The sequence below is a fragment of the Lotus japonicus genome, chromosome 2 (genome assembly GCF_012489685.1).
Source record: "Lotus japonicus ecotype B-129 chromosome 2, LjGifu_v1.2".
In the NCBI taxonomy this organism is placed as follows: domain Eukaryota; kingdom Viridiplantae; phylum Streptophyta; class Magnoliopsida; order Fabales; family Fabaceae; genus Lotus; species Lotus japonicus.
This window is the reverse complement of record NC_080042.1, coordinates 1,438,376-1,457,213: the sequence shown is the minus strand read 5'-3', so window position 1 is coordinate 1,457,213 and position 18,838 is coordinate 1,438,376. Positions and strand designations below refer to the sequence as shown.

The 18,838-nt window shown below is 37.3% G+C and overlaps 1 protein-coding gene and 1 pseudogene across 11 annotated transcripts; one reads left to right on the top strand and one right to left on the bottom strand.

Annotated features, from left to right (window-relative positions):
• Nucleotides 1–334: 334 nt before the first annotated feature.
• On the top strand, nucleotides 335–17,367 carry LOC130737373 (histidine kinase 4-like). Of its 11 annotated transcripts, none has more exons than XR_009018647.1 (15): nucleotides 347–499; nucleotides 1,165–1,546; nucleotides 1,852–2,085; nucleotides 2,165–2,334; nucleotides 3,308–3,526; nucleotides 3,613–3,799; nucleotides 3,890–3,941; nucleotides 4,050–4,279; nucleotides 4,510–4,608; nucleotides 5,481–6,196; nucleotides 7,073–7,576; nucleotides 8,437–8,790; nucleotides 10,838–10,944; nucleotides 11,469–11,524; nucleotides 16,037–17,367. XR_009018647.1 is itself a non-coding variant. In XM_057589118.1 (13 exons), exons 2-13 carry the CDS (start codon nucleotides 1,226–1,228, stop codon nucleotides 14,108–14,110), a joined length of 2,805 nt encoding a protein of 934 aa, XP_057445101.1. In that variant the 5' UTR covers nucleotides 336–499; nucleotides 1,165–1,225; the 3' UTR covers nucleotides 14,111–14,234. The 11 variants fall into 11 exon arrangements, 4 of the variants coding, with proteins under 4 accessions (XP_057445101.1, XP_057445102.1, XP_057445099.1 ...); XR_009018648.1 differs by lacking the exon at nucleotides 16,037–17,367 and adding an exon at nucleotides 11,140–11,264 and having other exon boundaries at nucleotides 11,469–11,483; XR_009018649.1 differs by lacking the exons at nucleotides 8,437–8,790; nucleotides 10,838–10,944 and adding an exon at nucleotides 11,140–11,264 and having other exon boundaries at nucleotides 335–499.
• On the bottom strand, nucleotides 11,759–15,583 carry LOC130737374 (extensin-2-like; annotated as a pseudogene).
• Nucleotides 17,368–18,838: the final 1,471 nt, after the last annotated feature.

Here is an 18,838-nt window from a genome sequence, read left to right as displayed (position 1 = left end):
TTTTCAACAAAGCTTGCCTTTTAGAACCTTTTTCCTCCACCTTCCTTTGACAACACTGTTTTCCCTTTTCAGCCCTGAACCCTGAAGGTGACACGTTTCAGGAATGGGGACTGAGTAGGAGACAGTTTTGCTGTGAAATGCAATAATGCATCAGCATTAGTGTTAGTGCCAAAAACAGAAAAAAGAGGCTTCAAAGCATAGTGTGAGGCGTAGTGAGTCATAGACCAGTTGTTATTATCATTGTTTTTTTTGTTCAAGTTCATGGGAGACAAGAGTGTGTATGGGGAAAATCCTAAAAATTTGTTCTTTTTTATCTTAAATACATATAAATAAACAAATAAAAAAATTAGATAAAGCCAGCAAAAGGGTATATAAAAAAAGGACTATTGTGTTTGTGTGTATGCAGAGTGAGACACAAAGATTTACAAGAACAAAACTGTTACTTACGACCTATGATTCATTGTGTAGTCACCCTCTCTTAGTCTCTTTCTTGTTACAGGTAAATATTGTTTCTTTCTCCCTCACCCATGTTTCATTGGGTCGTGATTTTGGGGTCAATGAAGGTTTGGAATTTTATATGTAAGAGAGAGTGTGAAAGTTCCCTTCTTTGTCTTTAGGCCAAGACCAGTAGCAGTTTCACGCTTACATTACATAGCATGATTATTGTTAATAGTTGTCTTGATTTTTAAATTAGACCCTTCACATTCTTAAGTCTGAAGCAAAACCAAGTATTGGGGTGTAGGGAGAGAGAGAGAGTGAGGTGGCTCTTAGAAATTTGAGCTGTTTTTCCGTCTTTTGAGGCCCATGCTTGTCTCTGAGAGTTGAAAGTTTCAATCTTTTAATTCTGGGTTTCTTGTCTGACTTCTCTCTGTCTCTGTGGGGTTATTTTTTGAAATGGGTTTGGCTTCTTAAGAGAGAGAAAGAGAAGTAATTGGCCAATCCTTCATGATTCCTGGTGTGTTTGTGCTTGCCCTTTCTGAGGTTTGAATCACATAAAACAATGCTGTTATAATGCTTTATTGCTTGGAGTTTTGTTCTGTGACCTTTTTCTTTTCATCCATCAGAGAAAAGTGTCTGGAATTTTGCCAGTGCTTTAAAGAAAAAGTGACCCTCCTATATGACCACTAACTATAAATTTCTCTTTTGGGACTTCTCAAAAAATAGGTATGAAGGAGGAAGAAAAGGAGCAAGGAAAGAACATAGCAGCCCAGTGAATTTGCTGCTGATGGGTCTTAGCTTGAAGATGCAGAGTCACCATGATCAAATGGGGTCTAAAAGAAAGTACACTTTCATTCAGGACCATAGAGCATGGCTACCGTGGTTTTTGTTTATGTGGGTCCTGCTAATGGCTTTTATCAGTTGGAATATCTATAGTAAAATGGATGATGACACTAAAGTTAGAAGGAAAGAGGTGTTGGGTAGCCTCTGTGATCAAAGGGCAAGAATGTTGCAAGATCAGTTTAGTGTTAGTGTGAACCATGTCCATGCTCTTGCCATCCTTGTTTCAACTTTCCATTATTACAGAAACCCTTCCGCCATTGATGAGGTTAGTGCTTGATCTGCCATTGACTAGCTAAGCGCAATGCAAAATTATGATATGGGTTTTAAATTGGGGTTGCGGTCACCGCTGCGTTGCGGAATTGTGGACAAATGCGGGTCAATGCGGCCACAATTGCAGTCGCTGTGCTGTTTGGTGAGTCAAAATCCCTTTATGTTGCGACTGTAATTGCGGTTGTACACCCCAATTTAAAACCCTGATTATGATATGAAGGAAATGTTATGCTATTTGGTTTTTCCTAATTGTTGTTCTAATTTTGTAAATTTCTCCTTCCAACTGGATATATATATTAGGAAACCTTTGCTGAGTATACAGCAAGAACAGCATTTGAACGGCCATTACTGAGTGGTGTGGCTTACGCACAAAGAGTAATTAACTCAGAGAGAGAGAGATTTGAGAAGCAACACGGATGGGTTATAAAGACAATGGAAAGGGAGTCTTCACAGGTTAGAGATGAGTATGCACCAGTGATATTTGCTCAAGAAACTGTCTCATACCTTGAGTCTCTTGATATGATGTCTGGGGAGGTAATAATACATTGATCAATAATTCTCTACTTACATTATGTATAATTTCAACCTCAATTTTTTGCTAGTGCATGATCAGGAGGACCAAGAGAACATTTTAAGGGCTAGGGCCACTGGGAAAGCAGTTCTAACAAGTCCTTTCAGGCTGTTGGGTTCTCATCATCTTGGCGTTGTTTTAACATTTCCTGTGTACAAATCTAAGCTCCCTCCAAAGCCAACACTAGAAGAACGCATTGAAGCAACTGCAGGGTAGGTTCTGTTTTCAGTTTCACTTAGGTTTTTAAGTTTGCTCTTGTAATATTTTTGGTGGTTCTTGCAATAAATAGTTTTAGCTGTTAAGTAATAAGTATAACTTTTATTTTCAGTCTTTTTGCATTTTCTGGAAGTAAATTATGTTTATCCTTTTCCCTTTCTTGTTTGTTAATCATACTTCAATTTAAGTTTTGAGTGTGGATAATGGTAGGGTGAGGGATGGTTGAAAGTTTAGATAGAATGGGAAGACATACTTTTTGGGAAACTTTTTCACTGCTACAGTTATGCTTACTATCGTGTTTATAATGCTTCCATCTATCCTTTTATGGTTGATGATTCCCTTTTTAATAATTTTTTTTAAAACGCAAATGAAAGATAACTGCATGTTAATGATTATTGAAGGCTGTGACAGAAGCTTCTGCTTTTTTTTTTCAACGCATCACGAGTCATGCTAATTAGTTTAACCTGTGACTTCTAAAGTTCTACATTTTAATGTTTGTCAATTATCACACTCCCTGCAACTTGGCAATCGTTTTTGTGCTACCAGTTTCTTTTTTTTCTGTTCAATGACACCTTCAGTGTCATTACCATTTGCCACAACTGCCACAGCCTTTATGATTGAGTTTGAGGACAACTTATGCCAGTGCAATTGGCACTATCAGTTAACTGGTTAGTGGGTATTCATTAACCGCTCATTGAGCATCCTTAACCGATTGATTGTTTAATCATTTCTAATTTACCGAAAATTCATTTTCATATATTTTCCTCTTTTGTTTTTGTATCTTTCACGAGCCTTAAATTATCAGATTCTGTGGTATGTGATGGCCAGGATGGTTATGTGATTTGTATTCGTCCTGTCAAACATTTAGTTTGAACTTTGTTTCTGACCTATATTATATGAAATTTATGTTTACTGTTAGCTTCTTAATGTCCAAAATAGAGTACTAAATAAATTTCTAATTGGAATCAGATATGTTGGAGGATCCTTTGATGTTGAGTCCCTTGTGGAGAATTTACTTGGGCAACTTGCTGGTAACCAAGCAATTTTGGTGAATGTGTATGATATCACAAATTGTAGTAATCCCCTAACCATGTATGGAAATCACTCCGAAGAAGCTGATATGTCTCTTTCCTATGAAAGCAAACTCGATTTCGGAGATCCATACAGGATACATCAGATGATATGTAGGTGGGTGCTAGTGGAATTTGTGTTTCGTGTAAGGAGTTTTAACGTTTTCGCTTGTAAACAGATTCTTATCTCTAAATTTTAAATAGGTATCATCAGAAGGAACCAACAAATTGGGTCGCCCTTACCACGGCAGTCCTATTCTTTGTGATTCTTATATTAGTGGGTTACATTTTATATGAAGCTGGAAATCATATTGTCAAAGTTGAAGATGATTTTCATGAAATGCAGGATTTAAAAGTCCGAGCAGAAGCAGCTGATGTTGCCAAGTCCCAGGTAATTTATCTGGCATATTGTTAGCATAGTTTATTATTTTCAGGAATTACTCACTGATCACAATAACCTATATTTTGTTTTTAATGTCAGTTTCTAGCTACAGTCTCTCATGAAATTAGAACACCAATGAATGGCATTTTAGGTAACTTCAAGAGTCTGCCTCTCTCTCTCTCTCTTAAAAAATGTGACAGGCTTTCATAACTTGCACTTTCCATTGATCATCAGATCATTTAACTCCAAATTATTGTAGGAATGATGGCTCTACTTCTAGATACAGAATTGAGTTCAACCCAACGAGATTATGCTCAGACTGCTCAAGCATGTGGAAAGGCACTGATAACATTGATAAATGAGGTTCTTGACCGGGCTAAAATTGAAGCTGGCAAGTTAGAGCTAGAGGCTGTTCCATTTGACCTCCGTTCCATACTTGACGACGTCCTTTCTCTTTTCTCTGAGAAGTCTAGACACAAAAGTCTAGAGGTATGTCTTGATTGTTGATTAATCTTTTGAAGGCCTGTAAAAAATGTTTTTCCTTGCTCAAGTTATATAATATCACCCTTCTATTTCCTTTTCTTTAGTTGATGAACTTATATTATTCTTTCCTTTCTGTTGTTTCACCTTTCTGGGTCTTATGACTGTTGATATTCCTGATGCGTGCCAAACTTACAATTCTTCCACCTGACCTTACATTGCTGATTGGGGAAGTAAAGTTGGCTGTGTTTGTTTCTGATAAAGTCCCAGATATTCTTATGGGAGATCCTGGAAGATTCAGACAAATAATAACAAATCTTGTTGGCAACTCTGTTAAGGTAAGATGTTATTTGAATTTACATTGCTAATATGTATGATGTTTAGTTGATAGATTATTCTAATTATTTTAAGCTTCTTATCTTCACTTTTAGATTTAGCCTTTTGTTTTCTTCTTCACCCTACACTTGGCAACTGTGGAAGAGGAATTGCATTGATGCTTGACTCATTCATCCTTGTTGGAGTTATAGGGTTTAGTCTTTGTTAGAAATATAAGACAAAACCATTCATGTGTCTTCATCCAGCAGCTTCAGCTTTTGGGATTGTTGGTTCATGACCTGGTATTAGAGCCTCTATGACCTAGTAGTCTAGAGTTTGATCCTTGTTGTCCTCCTTTATTTTAAGAAAAAGTTGAATTTCAACACAAGCTAGTTGGGTCATGCATTGTCCATGCTTCGAGCCCAATGAGTCCTTGACTCCTTGTGTTAGGTGGCTTGTTTTTTTTTGAAATTGTGTTAGGTGGCTTGTTAGAAATAGGGTATAAAACCATTCGCTTGTCTGCACCAAACAGTGTAAGATTCTGGTTCGTGACAAACCTATTGGTATAGAGAGAGGAAGAAGGATACTTAGAATAACAAAATTATATTGATAGTGAATGATAGCTTTGAGATAATTATAGAAGACAAAGCACCAATCGTTATTTTCACTAAATCTTGACTCCAGAGCCTAATTGAATAAGGAAACAACTAATGATACATAAGAAATATGGAACCAGTCCTAAAAGATAATCTAAGTTGCTCTAAATTACTGAGATACAATCAAGATATTATACGGTATTTTTCATTATATCCTAACAATTTAATTTCTCTATTTAATTCATTAAGTTTACTCACAAGGGACTTGCTGATTACTAATCAATCTCTGCATCTTGCAGTTTACTGAGCAAGGACATATATTTGTTAAAGTTCATCTAGAGGATAACATAAATCCCGTAATGAATGGAAAACATGAAACTATTCTGAATGGAGAGTCAGATGAGGTTTTCCATTTATCTGGTGATTGCCATTTCAAAACCTTAAGCGGATGTGAAGCAGTTGATGAACAGAACAGCTGGGAGAATTTTAAGCATCTGATTGCAAATGAAGAACGTTACTTCGATTGTTCAAGTAAAATGGCAGCCACTAGTGAATCATCGGAGCAAGTCAAATTGAGAGTCTGTGTGGAGGACACTGGAACTGGAATTCCTTTCTCAGCCCAGGATACAATATTCATGCCTTTTGTGCAGGCTGACAGCTCAACTTCTCGAAATTACGGCGGTACTGGCATTGGCTTGAGTATCAGTAAATGTCTGGTTGAACTAATGGGTGGTCAGATAAACTTCACAAGCCGGCCCCAGGTCGGGAGCACATTTTCATTTACTGCTGCTTTCGGAATGTTTAAGAAAAATTCAGTTAGTGACATGAAGAAACTAAATTTGGAAGATCTTCCTTCCAGTTTTAGAGGCCTGAAAGTCATAGTGGTCGATGGAAAACCAGTTAGAGCTGCTGTGACTAGATACCTTTTAAAGAGACTAGGGATACTCGTTAAAGTTGCAAATAGCATCAGTCAGGCTGTGGCTTTATGTGGGAAAAATGGTTCTTTAACATCAGGGTAATTTTCCCTTCTTTTATATTTTTATTTCTCTCTGTGCACGGAGTTGGACTTAATTATGAACAAACTGCAAATGATGATAAAAACAGCAGTATCAGCATTTTGGTAATTGTTGTAACTTTGGCATATGCTTTTGCTTTTAAGTTGGGTTTTTAACCACATAAAATTATTTAACAAGTTTATTTGAAATACACATATTATGTATACCCTGCTATGGTCCCTCTTGATTTTAGGGCTTATATATGCTGTATTTAAAATGGCAAAATGACATATTTTCCATTCTGGGTGGGTTTTAAAATGTTTTTTGGTTATGTTTCCCGTATAGGTCTTCAATTTGAAATTAATTTATGTCATATTTTATGGATGTGTCTGTACAAAAGATAAATATAGATTTTGACATTCTTATGAGGAGGGTTAAGGACACACTCTTTTAAACACACTCTACCATACTCTCCCTTTGATTTGTCTATTTTTAAGAAGGTCAGCACACTTGCCTCACTCTTCAGGAAAATATGTTAGACTTTGAAAAAAAATAAGACAATGGCATGGAGTGTGTTGAAGAATGTGTTTAGAGAGCATGTTGCTAGCATTTCTCTTTAATTATTCTAATTTTTCCTTTAATTACTTGTATTATTCTTTTAACATATATTATGAAACTGCATTGACTTTTTCGCATGCAAGTGCAAGGGAGAAAAAAGCACAGAAAAAGGAACTATTTTTTTTATGTCTATTATTTGGATTTCCAAAAAAAAAAAATTAATACATCAAATATTAATTTATTTTAAGTACCATTCTGAGAAGATATGCAATTAGAGTCTTGTGTTTAAGTTGTTTGGTTCTTTTCATTTACTGAGTGAAACCATTTGGATGTGGCAGAATGTTCCAACCTGATATTATCATGGTTGAGAAGGACACATGGATATCTGGAGAGCATGGAGGTTTCAACATATGGAAGCTGGACTTCAAACAGAATGGACATGTATTTAAGATGCCTAAAATGATCCTTCTGGCAACCAATATTAAGAATACCGAGTTCGACCAAGCTAAGGCCACAGGTTTTACTGATACTGTGATCATGAAGCCTCTGAGATCTAGTATGGTGGCTGCGTGTCTTCAGCAAGTTCTGGGGATAGGGAAGAAGAGGCAGCTAGGACAGGACATGCTGAATGGTTCTTCTTTTCTACAAAGCCTTCTCTACGGAAAGAAAATCTTGGTGGTCGATGACAATGTCGTGAACCGGAGAGTTGCTGCAGGTGCATTAAAAAAGTTTGGAGCTGATGTGAAGTGTGTTGAAAGTGGCAAAGCTGCACTTGAAATGCTTCAATTGCCTCACTGTTTTGATGCTTGCTTCATGGACATTCAAATGCCAGAAATGGACGGGTATGCATGTTTTCACTGACTACTATAGTTTCTTTTTCTCCTTTACTACGCATATTATCATGTCAAATTTGTTGTGATATACTTTAAAATACTCTAGATCATTAGAACTGATCAGGCAAAATATGGATGCAATATAACATATAACATGGTCGCTACCATGTTAATATGAGTCTTGTGCAATTTGTATGCATTTAGCTACATTATTGAGGCTTAACTATTATCTTTTATTGAGAATGGCCATACATACACTAGCTCTGCCACATTCTTGAAATTTTACACATCATTCTACTATTATATATAGTTCTTCTCTTTCAACCATGAAATAAAAACCGGGCTGGCAAGATGTGTATCTTCTCTTATCAATAGAGATTAATAAACAACAACAAAAGCCTAGGTCGGCTATATGTGACATCATATCTCTCCAAAAGAAACTCTAGTGATTAACATGTTTTGTAAATACATACTTCAATAGTGGTTTTATAACATTCTAATGATTTGTCAGAAATAAGGGTTTAAACTTTAAAGCATTTAATATTAATGGAATCTCAATTTGCTTCTTAACTGGGTTAGCACCAACTTTTTAACATGCCTATATGCTAATTCATTTGAGGAATGTTGTCACCACCATTTTATTAAACATAGTTGAGGTCCCCGAAGGATAGCTCAAGTGGTAAGAGCTAGGGACATAAGGGTTGGGTGGGATGAAGGGTGAAGGGTCCAGGGTTCGAACCCTGAGGAGGACTAATTTACTAACATTTCTAACAACTAAAATTTGCCAATAAAAAAAAAATTAAACATAGTTGAGAGACATGCATGCCCTTTTGGAAAACCATTTTAAGTAAGTGCTATATACATTGCAGATTTGAAGCAACTAGTAAAATTCGTATGATGGAGAGAAAGGCGAATGAGCAGGTGAACGGTGAATTAGGCGAAGGAAATACCCGAAAAAGCGAGTGGCATGTCCCAATACTGGCCATGACAGCTGATGTAATCCATGCTACATATGATAAGTGCTTGAAATGTGGTATGGATGGATATGTTTCAAAGCCATTTGAGGAACAGAAACTCTATCAGGAAGTTGCAAAATTTTTCAAATCCAAAACCATCTCTGACTCATGACTCCCTGCTTCTTCTGCATAGAACTTGGCGAGCAACTTATACATAGGTGATAGGACACATTTTAGTGTAGTCACATGAACTTTCAGATGTTGCAGGTAAACTATGCTTTCATGAAGAGAGCAAAGCTTGGGATAAGTTCCAACCAGCTGAAGTTTGACATTATTAGAATCTTAGTACATGTATACCACGTTACATCCCATAATTTTGTACAGGTTTTCTTTAGAGAATGAGTGAAATTATAGATGTCACTTCAATATGTTTGTTGCCATCTTATTACACATGGCAAGGGTTTTTGCATTATCTTTTAGGTTAAGGTATCATGTAATGGTCTCTATGTTCAAAAAATGTGGGTACTTATGTGTACAGTTCATCTCTTTGGTGTATCAAGAAAAACAGTACTGGCTACTAGAATCAAAACAAATATATCCTCTGACTTCCCCGCCCTGCAGACCGAAAGAGATCTTGGGTTAATTTAGATAAATAGTTTAATTAACCACTTATAATAAAAGTTTATCACAGAAGTGCTTATTATAAGCTAATTTGATAAGTTTGTTGAAAGAAGCTCAAAATAAGTTATAAGTAAGCCTAAACTTCATAAGTTAAATCAAAATAGGTAGGTCATAAGCTATTTTTATAAGCTCTCTCAAATGCTCGCATAAGCTTCAAGATATAAGATAAGCTTACATCAATTATTCTAAATGGGTTCTATTATTGATGATTTGGAGTGAATGACAGAAATAGCTAACCAAGCAACAATTATAAGTGTGTTTGGATCAGTGTTAGCATAATTGGTTATGCCAGAATTAGATATGGCAGAATTGAGTGTTATAAATGAGTTAAAATGACGCATTTGTGTTTGGTACATTTATATGAAAACTGATATCTTTATGATAGTTTTGTCATTTGTGGTTGAGCTCCATAAAACATATGAGAATTGACATCTTTATTATAACGTTCAATATAAAGCGAGCTACTGTAAACGTTTCTTCATTCGTGTCCGTAACTCCCCCGGCCTCACAGCTCAACCAAACCTACATTACTCTTCTCAGAGATGGACACTTTCTCTCTTCAACAGCTTGATAGGTCTAAGGATAAGCCAGCTATTAAACATGTGTATAAAAGAAGGGCTCAAGTGGCTAATTAGATATTGTAAAAGGGCTTAAATGTAATTAGTAATAATTAGGCCAGAGGCAGTTATAAGCCAGCTGGCAATTACAGCTATTACAGGCTGCTAGTATAGTTAGAGCAGTTAGCCTATAAATAGGACTATACTTGCATTAGAAGCTATCTTTGGAGAATTGAGTGTTTGGCTGGTTGAGGAACCAGAGCTGTTCGTGGGAACAGGCTTGTAAACCCTAGATTCTCTGTTCTTCCCCAATTCTATAATTCAATACAATTTCTGTCTAGAATCCTTTGATTCTGCAGAAGTAGTTTCAGTTTCTTCCTAATTCTCTATTCAATTGCATACCAGTGTTATCACAGCTGCTAGTGCGAGGGTTAGTTCTTTCTTCTTCTTTTCAATACTATGCAGTATTGATTATTGCATTGTTTCCTGCAATTTTCTTGCTTGCATTGCGTGATTCTCCCAGTTACTCTTACTTTCTCAATTGCGTAAATCTTTAACTATTTCTCTTTCTTAATGTTCTTTCCTTAAAATCTGAACTTTATAATGTTTAAGAACCCACTTTGTCCGGGAAAATGTGAATAAAGATTGATTGTTTGTATTCATGTTTGAATTCTTTAATCATGAAGGTCTCTTACACACTCATCATATGCTTTTGATGACGGTAATGTTTCAAAGCTTGAAAGAGGCTTGAACAAAAATCTGATTAACCGGAATTTACAAAAATGTCTAATTTTTGTTCTATTTAAATTTTCTGTTTCCCCAACTTGTAAAGTTTGTGCCTTTGTGTTTGGAAATTGGTCATTCCTCAGGGTCAGTTTGAAAGATATAAACTTTTCAGATTTTGTGATCACTGCAGAGTTCTTGTTGGGGGTTTTGAACCCCAAGTGCCAGAACTTTTTTTTTTCTTTTCCTTTTACTATTTTAAGTGGTTGGTTTATTACAATTATTTCATCCAATTTAAACTTCTAAGTTCTAACAGTGTTTCCCATTTTAACAATGTTACTTGGTTGCATTAGGTGAATGAACCTCTGTGTTGCTAGCACTCTCTTTGAAGGACATTCTCTCTTAGTAGTAGTGATTGCCTGCTTGGAATTGTAGTGACACAAGCTAGACTTTGCTAAATGTATGATTTTTTCCCTCTCTATCCTTCCTTTTCATGGATCACTAAATGTATCTTTTTGTTACATCTACCCCTTTTGGGTTGTTGGGGAGTGTGGAGAGTTAAGTTAATGTATGGTATTTGATTGACAGAAGACTTAGGTTAAATCTACCCCTATCGGTTTTTTAATTTTTTTAATTTTTTTCTTGTCTTTTATAGATGTCCAATGGAAGGCTTCCAGTTCCTGTCCATAGACCTAATGGGACCATCAATTCGGGAGCATTATTACCTTCTACTAACAGTGTGCATTTACTTTTAACCCCCACAGTACAAGGGTGTAGGAGGTCAGAAAACAGATTGCTTGTAGTGAATATACTTTATAATTGTAGTTGCAATTTTGCAGACAATAGTTAGCATTTGCATTTTACTCTGGCCATCCACAAGTGATAAGCCTAAAAGTTAAACTTTAGATGATTGTTCTTATTATACAGGAACTACAGATGATTTTCTCCTTTAGATAACATTTAATTTACTTTATTTGCTTGCAGCAATAAGGACTGGCTCTTAGCAATTGTTTGTTACATCATGCATTGGATTGGCCCTGGTATGGATGTTTAATTTGTACTTTTCATACTGTTTATAAGAAGCCAGTAAGAAAAAATTGTATAAAGAAACTAGTTTGCGAGCCTGTGTCTGTTATGTGTTCTGTATATAAGCTTCAAAGAACCAGTATGCACCTCCTCTATATATTGCTTGGACACTTTTATGTGTTCTTACAACTTTTTGAAATAGACAAAATCATATGAACAATTATTGTTGTTGGAAAACAATTAATCAATTTAATAACAGACACCAAATACATCTCTTTATTACTAACAGTCTTGTTACAAACAGAACAGGGTACCAACATGAAAATTCCCCAATAAATAGAAAACAATCATACATGACTATATATAATATTATATGCACAAATAAATTAGAAAGATCAACATTTCAAATCTCGCTTCCCCGTGTTGATTGGACCATGACTTCAAAACCATAATATAGGAAGGAAACATTTTTATTAAATGAATTTAGAATGGAAGCTAGATGGTCCACTTCGCTCCAAATAGAGCTTGCCTTTATTCCTTGATGAAAACTAGAATCTGAAAAGAAATAGAAATATTCATTAATGATTTTTATACATATAATGAAAATATGTGTTGTGTGCGTGTGAATGTAAAGATGATAATTGCGTACCTGATTTATCACAAATGGGGCATCCGCATTTTAGGCTTAATTGTACACGGGTGGTGGTGGAGAAGCATAGATGTAAACTGGTGGTGGAGGAGACTTTGTTGGTGGGGGAGGTGATTTGTAAATGTATGGTGGAGGGGGAGATGGTGAAGGTGGGGGTGGACTTATATAGTAGTAAGGAGGTGGAGGAGATGGGGATGGTGGTGGAGGGGACTTGTAGTAGTAGGGAGGATGAGAAACCGGAGATGGTGGAGGAGGACTCTTGTAATTGTACGGAGGTGGAGGTGATGGGGAAGGTGGTGGTGGTGATTTGTAGTAGTAGGGAGGTGGTGGAGATGGTGATGGTGGAGGTGAAGATTTATAGTAGTAGCGGGGAGGAGAGGGAGATGGTGGAGGGGGACTCTTGTAGTAGTATGGAGGTGGAGGTGATGGGGATGGTGGTGGGGGAGATTTATAATAGTATGGAGGGGGAGGAGATGTTGATGGTGGTGATGGTGACTTATAGTAGTATGGAGGGTGTGATATTTCTTTGGGTGGAGGAGGAGACTTATAATAGTAAGGCGGAGGTGGGGATGGTGATGGTGGAGGTGGTGACTTATAATAATATGGTGGAGGGGATGGTGATGGTGGGGGTGGTGACTTATAGTAGTATGGAGGGTGTGATATTTCTTTAGGTGGAGGAGGAGATTTGTAATAGTAGGGTGGAGGTGGTGATGGTGATGGTGGAGGTGGTGATTTATAGTAGTATGGAGGGTGTGATATTTCTTTAGGTGGAGGGGGAGATTTGTAATAGTAAGGTGGAGAAGGGGATGGTGATGGCGGGGGTGGTGACTTATAGTAGTATGGAGGGTGTGATATTTCTTTAGGTGGAGGAGGAGATTTGTAATAATAAGGTGGAGGTGGTGATGGTGATGGTTGAGGTGGTGACTTATAGTAATATGGTGGTTTAGATACTGGTGATGGTGGAGGTGGTGACTTGTAATAATAAGGAGGTGATGATGATTTGATTGGAGGAGGAGGTGACTTGTAGTAATATGGAGGAGAGTAATAATGGACTGGTGGTGGTGGTGACTTATAGTAGTAAGGAGTTGGAGAAGGCTTGGTCTTTTCACATTCTTTAAAATGCTTCTTTGATGCATAAGCAAATGGCTTTGCCTTGAGCACAACTTCATACTTGTCCTTGGATTTCACGTGCAAGTCGGTTCCCACATTCAGTTTAGTAGGTATGCCATAGGGTGAGTGTTTAGGTGGAGCATAAAGCATAGTCTTGCATACTGTGGGGCCATATTTGACTTAGTCAAAGTCCTTAACTATGATGCTGTACTTGCCATTGCTTTTCGTTTTACCATAGGCTTTGATGATATTTTTCCCAGCTTTGCATTTCACCTCAACAGTGGCACCTGCCCCATAAAAAATTAATTGCAATTTTAAACAGAAATAAAGTGGAAGAAACATATTATACAAGACAACATTGGTACTTAAGATCAGCTACTTTACCTTTCCTCGTCATTCAACATATTGATATTAGGGAGGGTTATTAAAACTCAACGGGTTAACTAATATATCATTCTCATATGATTGTTTTCTTTGTATATTACATCTTTTAGCCGACTCTAAATAAATTATGTTTTGTACTTTAAAACTTGGAGTTGAGTTTGTTTCAAGATTTGAGTTTTCTACAGTGAGAATCATATATTACATAAAATAAAATATAGTTTATTGTTATTGTTTGGTCAAATTAAAGATTTAGAGTTCGATAAAATGTTTATATACATATATATATATATATGTAAATAATAATAATTACTATATTAATTTTAAGATGCATAGAAAAATTTCATTTACATATCGAAAGCATCAAATAATATTGTAGTCCTAAGCATATATAATTGAATGCAACATACCTTTGAGGTGTTTTTTGGCATGAGACTTTTCAGGATACTCCCAGTCATAACACCTGTAGCTGTACACTTTACCAACAACCTTCACAATCAATGTGTGGTGGTAGGGATGTGGGTGAGGATGCACAACAGGTGGAGGAGGGGAATTATAATAATATGGTGGTGAATGATACTTGGGTGGTGGTGGAGACTTGTAGTAGTATGGTGCATGGGGTACTGGTGATGGAGGAGGAGGAGACTTGTAGTAGTAGGGTGTTGGAGAAGATGGTGAAGGTGGTGGTGGAGACTTGTAGTAGTATGGAGGGTGTGATATCTCTTTAGGTGGAGGGGGAGATTTATAGTAGTAAGGTGAAGGTGGTGATGGTGATGGTGGGGGTGGGGATTTATAGTAGTATGGAGGGTGTGATATTTCTTTAGGTGGAGGAGGAGATTTGTAATAGTATGGTGGAGGAGGGGATGGTGATGGTGGTGGATGTGACTTATAGTAGTATGGAGGGTGAGATATTTGTTTAGGTGGTGGTGGAGACTTGTAATAGTATGGTGGAGGTGGCGATGGTGAGGGAGGTGGGGGAGATTTGTAGTAGTATGGAGGGTGTGATATTTGTTTAGGTGGAGGGGGAGACTTGTAATAGTAAGGTGGAGGTGGTGATGGTGAGGGAGGTGGGGGAGATTTGTAGTAGTATGGAGGATGTGTTATTTCTTTAGGTGGTGGGGGAGATTTATAATAGTAAGGTGGTGGAGGGGATGGCGATGGTGGAGGTGGTGATTTATAGTAGTATGGAGGGTTTGATATTTCTTTTGGTGGTGGTGGAGACTTGTAGAAGTAAGGTGGGGGAGGGGAGGGTGAGGGAGGTGGGGGAGATTTGTAGTAGTATGGAGGTGGAGGTGAAGGAGAGGGTGGTGGAGGAGATTTGTAGTAGTAAGGAGGTGGAGGTGAGGAAGAGGGTGGTGGAGGAGACTTGTAATAGTATGGAGGAGCCTTGTGTTCATATTTTGGTGGAGGTGGTGGTGACTTGTACAAGTAAGGAGGTGGAGGTGACGGGGAAGGTGGTGGTGGTGATTTATACTCATAGGGAGGTGGGGGTGATGGTGAAGGAGGTGGAGGTGACTTGTACTCATAAGTTGGAGCCTTATGCTCATCTGGTGGTGGTGGTGGAGACTTGTAAATGTATGGGGGTGGAGGTGATGGTGAAGGAGGGGGTGGAGACTTGTACTCATAAGTTGGAGCCTTGTGCTTAATTGGTGGTGGAGGTGGTGACTTATAGATGAAATGAGGTGGCGGTGAAGGAGACGGTGGTGGGGGAGAGGAGTAAGTATAACCATCAGCAGCAACAGAAACTATAGTTGTAGAAACGAAAACAATAGCCAATGCCATGGCCATTTGTGGACAGAGGCGACCCCTTATGGGGTTTCTGGCCCTACCAGTCATGGGTGGAAGGAGAAAACTGGTTACCTCCTGCCAATTCTTCTGATTAGATCCCCACTTGTTAGTCTTAGAAGTGGGGAATTCAGAGAAGAGGTTTGGTGTTAGTGGTGACTGATGATTGAGAAAAGCTGCATGATAATTAGTACTTATAGTGATGTAATGAGGACCAATTCAAAATACTTAGCTGGTTTCATTTTGATTTCAATGTTTTATATATTATGTTTCCCCGGCAAGCAGGCCACTTCTTTCCCATTTGCTCTCCAAATGGCCACAATTATATAAGAATTTATGTTTGTGGCTTGTCCTGATGCTTCTTAATCAATACCATTGCTCATCGAATTAAAATCAATGTTATAAAACTATCTGATCTTTCATTTATTTGAATATTACCATATCCTTCATTTTACACTAGTGAACTTATGTGATTGCTGTGGGAAAAAGCAGACAGAATGAGAAGTTGCTATGAGAAGAGCACTGATTCATGTCATATTATTTTGGTTCACTATTATTACTTTTTCCTTTTTATTTGACTTTCTTTTATGGATTTTGCTAGCCATGTGAGTTCTCAATAATGTCCACACATGTGATGTGGTCAACATACCAGGATGAAGTGGAAATGACAGCTTGAGGAGGAAAAGCTAGAAACAATAACCAGGAAACATTAATTTCATTTCGAGTAAGAATAATAATTGGAGTTGATTTGGATCTTGATTTCTTGCTGCATCTTAATCTGAAGAAAACGAAATTGGATCTATCTTATTTTTTTCTCTATTATTTTGTCACAGCAAAATTCTGAGCATTTCTGAGGGTTATATATAGAACAGAGTATTAAAAAATATTTATTTGGAAAAATTATTAATTTAGAATGTTATAATATTATATTATATGATTATATGTTATAGTTTTTAGCAATTGAGCAATGTCGACTTCTAAAATAAAATAATGTCATGATTAACAGAATGAACCTGCATACTATTGTACCTTGTGAAGTTGGACTTGATGTTGTTAGATATTGCAATATAATTGGACAACTAAGCTTTTCCCATTCGACAATATTCACAGTCCAAGTGGATGAATTAAGGTATATTTCAGTATGATACGAACAAATATAATTTTATAATATGCCTAAAAGTCAATAGTAACGAATGAAATCACATTTATAATTTATCTGTTTATTTTCATATATATCATTTTAGGCTTTTGGCATGATATTTCAGCAAACTTTAAACTTATTTGAGTAGCTGAAAATTTATTTCATTATCTTCTTTTTTATTACAAGGAGGGTTAAAGCACCGAAACAACTAAACTGACCTTACTGTTCTAGTAAGCTTGGTTCTCCATTCTTACTAGTTTAATATAATCCTTTTTGGTTTTCCAAAAAAAAAACAACTAAACTGACCTAGGAAAGGAAACACCAACATGATCCCTAAGAAAGCCTTACTAGGGGGTCACCAACAACACGCCAGGGCTCATCATGAAGTTGTTTAAATTTCCTAAGGTCATCCTACAACTCAACCCTTAGTCTCTCTTGACGATTTCCATACACAACAAATAAGAGCCAGTCACCATGAACCAAATCATTCACACGCAGATGAATACACTGTAATCTAACATCAAGCACCTGAATCGAAAAAGAAGAAGAATCCCAGCAGCACCATATATCCCCTGAAAACCCCAAGGGATCAGATCTAACAATAGTATCAAAGGCAAACTTATTAACAATTTCCTCAGGTTGAGCACCACTCACTCGCCGCTCCAAAATAGCAAGAAAACCCATGTTATACATTCTAGCACAATCCCTAATCAAACATGCAAAATCCTTTTTTCCCAGCACCTTTACAATTTCAAATTATGTAATTCATCATAAACAACAAGATAAGAGGAGGGAACATGACACAAACCAACTCATTAAGAGACGGGTTAGGAGAATGCTTTAGACATAGAAGCATCAACTTGAGTATCAAACTAGGGACCAAGTGAACCCTTAATCAAGACCTCAGAACCATGGGGCCCATCCTTAACCACTCCTTTCTTCAGAAGAAGGGAATGAAACAGTTAGAGTTTTTCCCCAGAAGGAGTATATTTCCCCCCATCAATATCCCCACCTGAAACCAGATCAGATTTTGTGAGAATTATTTCCAAAATATGTAGTTGGAAATATGTTTGTATTAATTGTTATAGTTATTAATGTTCAAGACTATATCAATATGATGATATTGGTTCAGTGGATGTGCAACAAGCTTTGTACCTCCATGTGCAAGGTTCGAAACCTGCTGGCTGCGTTTTGCTTATTAATTAATTTGAATGTTTGGAAATTCAAAATTTTGGCAAAAAGACGCAGCCCTTGGGATTCGAAGCCGCGACTTTCAATTCACGTGGGCCATCAGATGTGATTGCCAGTTGAGCCATGGAATGGTTATGTCTCTTGTGGAACATTAATAGTATATAACCGATTCAAACAGTTATTTTCCAAGAGACACATCCCTTCATCAAGGGATGTTACATCTCTATATAAAGAGATACTTGGGAAGGAAATGAGGACAATATACATGTACGAAATTGGCATATTCCTTACCAATTTCTCTCCCATTTTCATTATTCTAAATCATCCTTCACTTCACTAATGCATGAGTGAAGTGTGAGAATCATACTTCTGTAAACTATTGTCAAAGATACGCTTGGTGTGTTAGTGCAAACCACATCAAGGAATTCAAAGTATCCTGAAGGGAATTCGCCGGTTTTCTCACTTGCATCCAATATACAGTAATTGGTGGGGGCGAATTGAACCTAAAGGTTAGTGCTTATGCACGCTTTGAATCTTCAAGTGCTTCCTTCGTCAACATCTTCATCAATCCAAGTGTTGCAGCATCTTCCCCAACAGATTATTTCCCAACAGATTTAACACTCTCCCAAGCATTCATTTGACTTTTCCTCAAGAACTCATGAAGAAAACTTTCAGTATTTATCATCAACCACCTGCTCAAGCATACTGAGGCTCCCAATCCCACCATAGGACTTGTCCAAAGAGCTATGCATCCTGACATCTTCTATATCATTGTCCTTACCCAGACAAGGAGCAGACATAAAGGACTTATTCCTCAGCATTTGGTGGGAGTTATTGAGCTCTTTTAGGACTAGAGTTTCCACCTTCTTCTTAACAATTGAACCAGAAGCACGACCAACACTCTCCTCACTTGTCCCTACCACCCCAACATTACTCTCTCGAATCTAAAACCCGAAACCCTAAGCACCTCCTTTCTGACCTTTACTTCTAGTCACCTTTTTGGCCAGGTGGGACAAGTTCCCTGAAGGCGGCGATTCGATGGAGACCATTGACGTTCATGAATCGCCCCGG

What these genes read in the sequence shown, in the direction of transcription:
- LOC130737373 (XM_057589116.1), top strand. Translation starts at nt 1,226, where the DNA reads ATGGGTCTTAGCTTGAAGATGCAGAGTCACCATGATCAAATGGGGTCT. An exon ending in ATACATCAGATGATATGTAG is followed by an intron (nt 3,527 to 3,612) that starts GTGGGTGCTAGT and finishes AATTTTAAATAG; the next exon opens with GTATCATCAGAAGGAACCAA. An exon ending in CAAATGCCAGAAATGGACGG is followed by an intron (nt 7,577 to 8,436) that starts GTATGCATGTTT and finishes TATACATTGCAG; the next exon opens with ATTTGAAGCAACTAGTAAAA.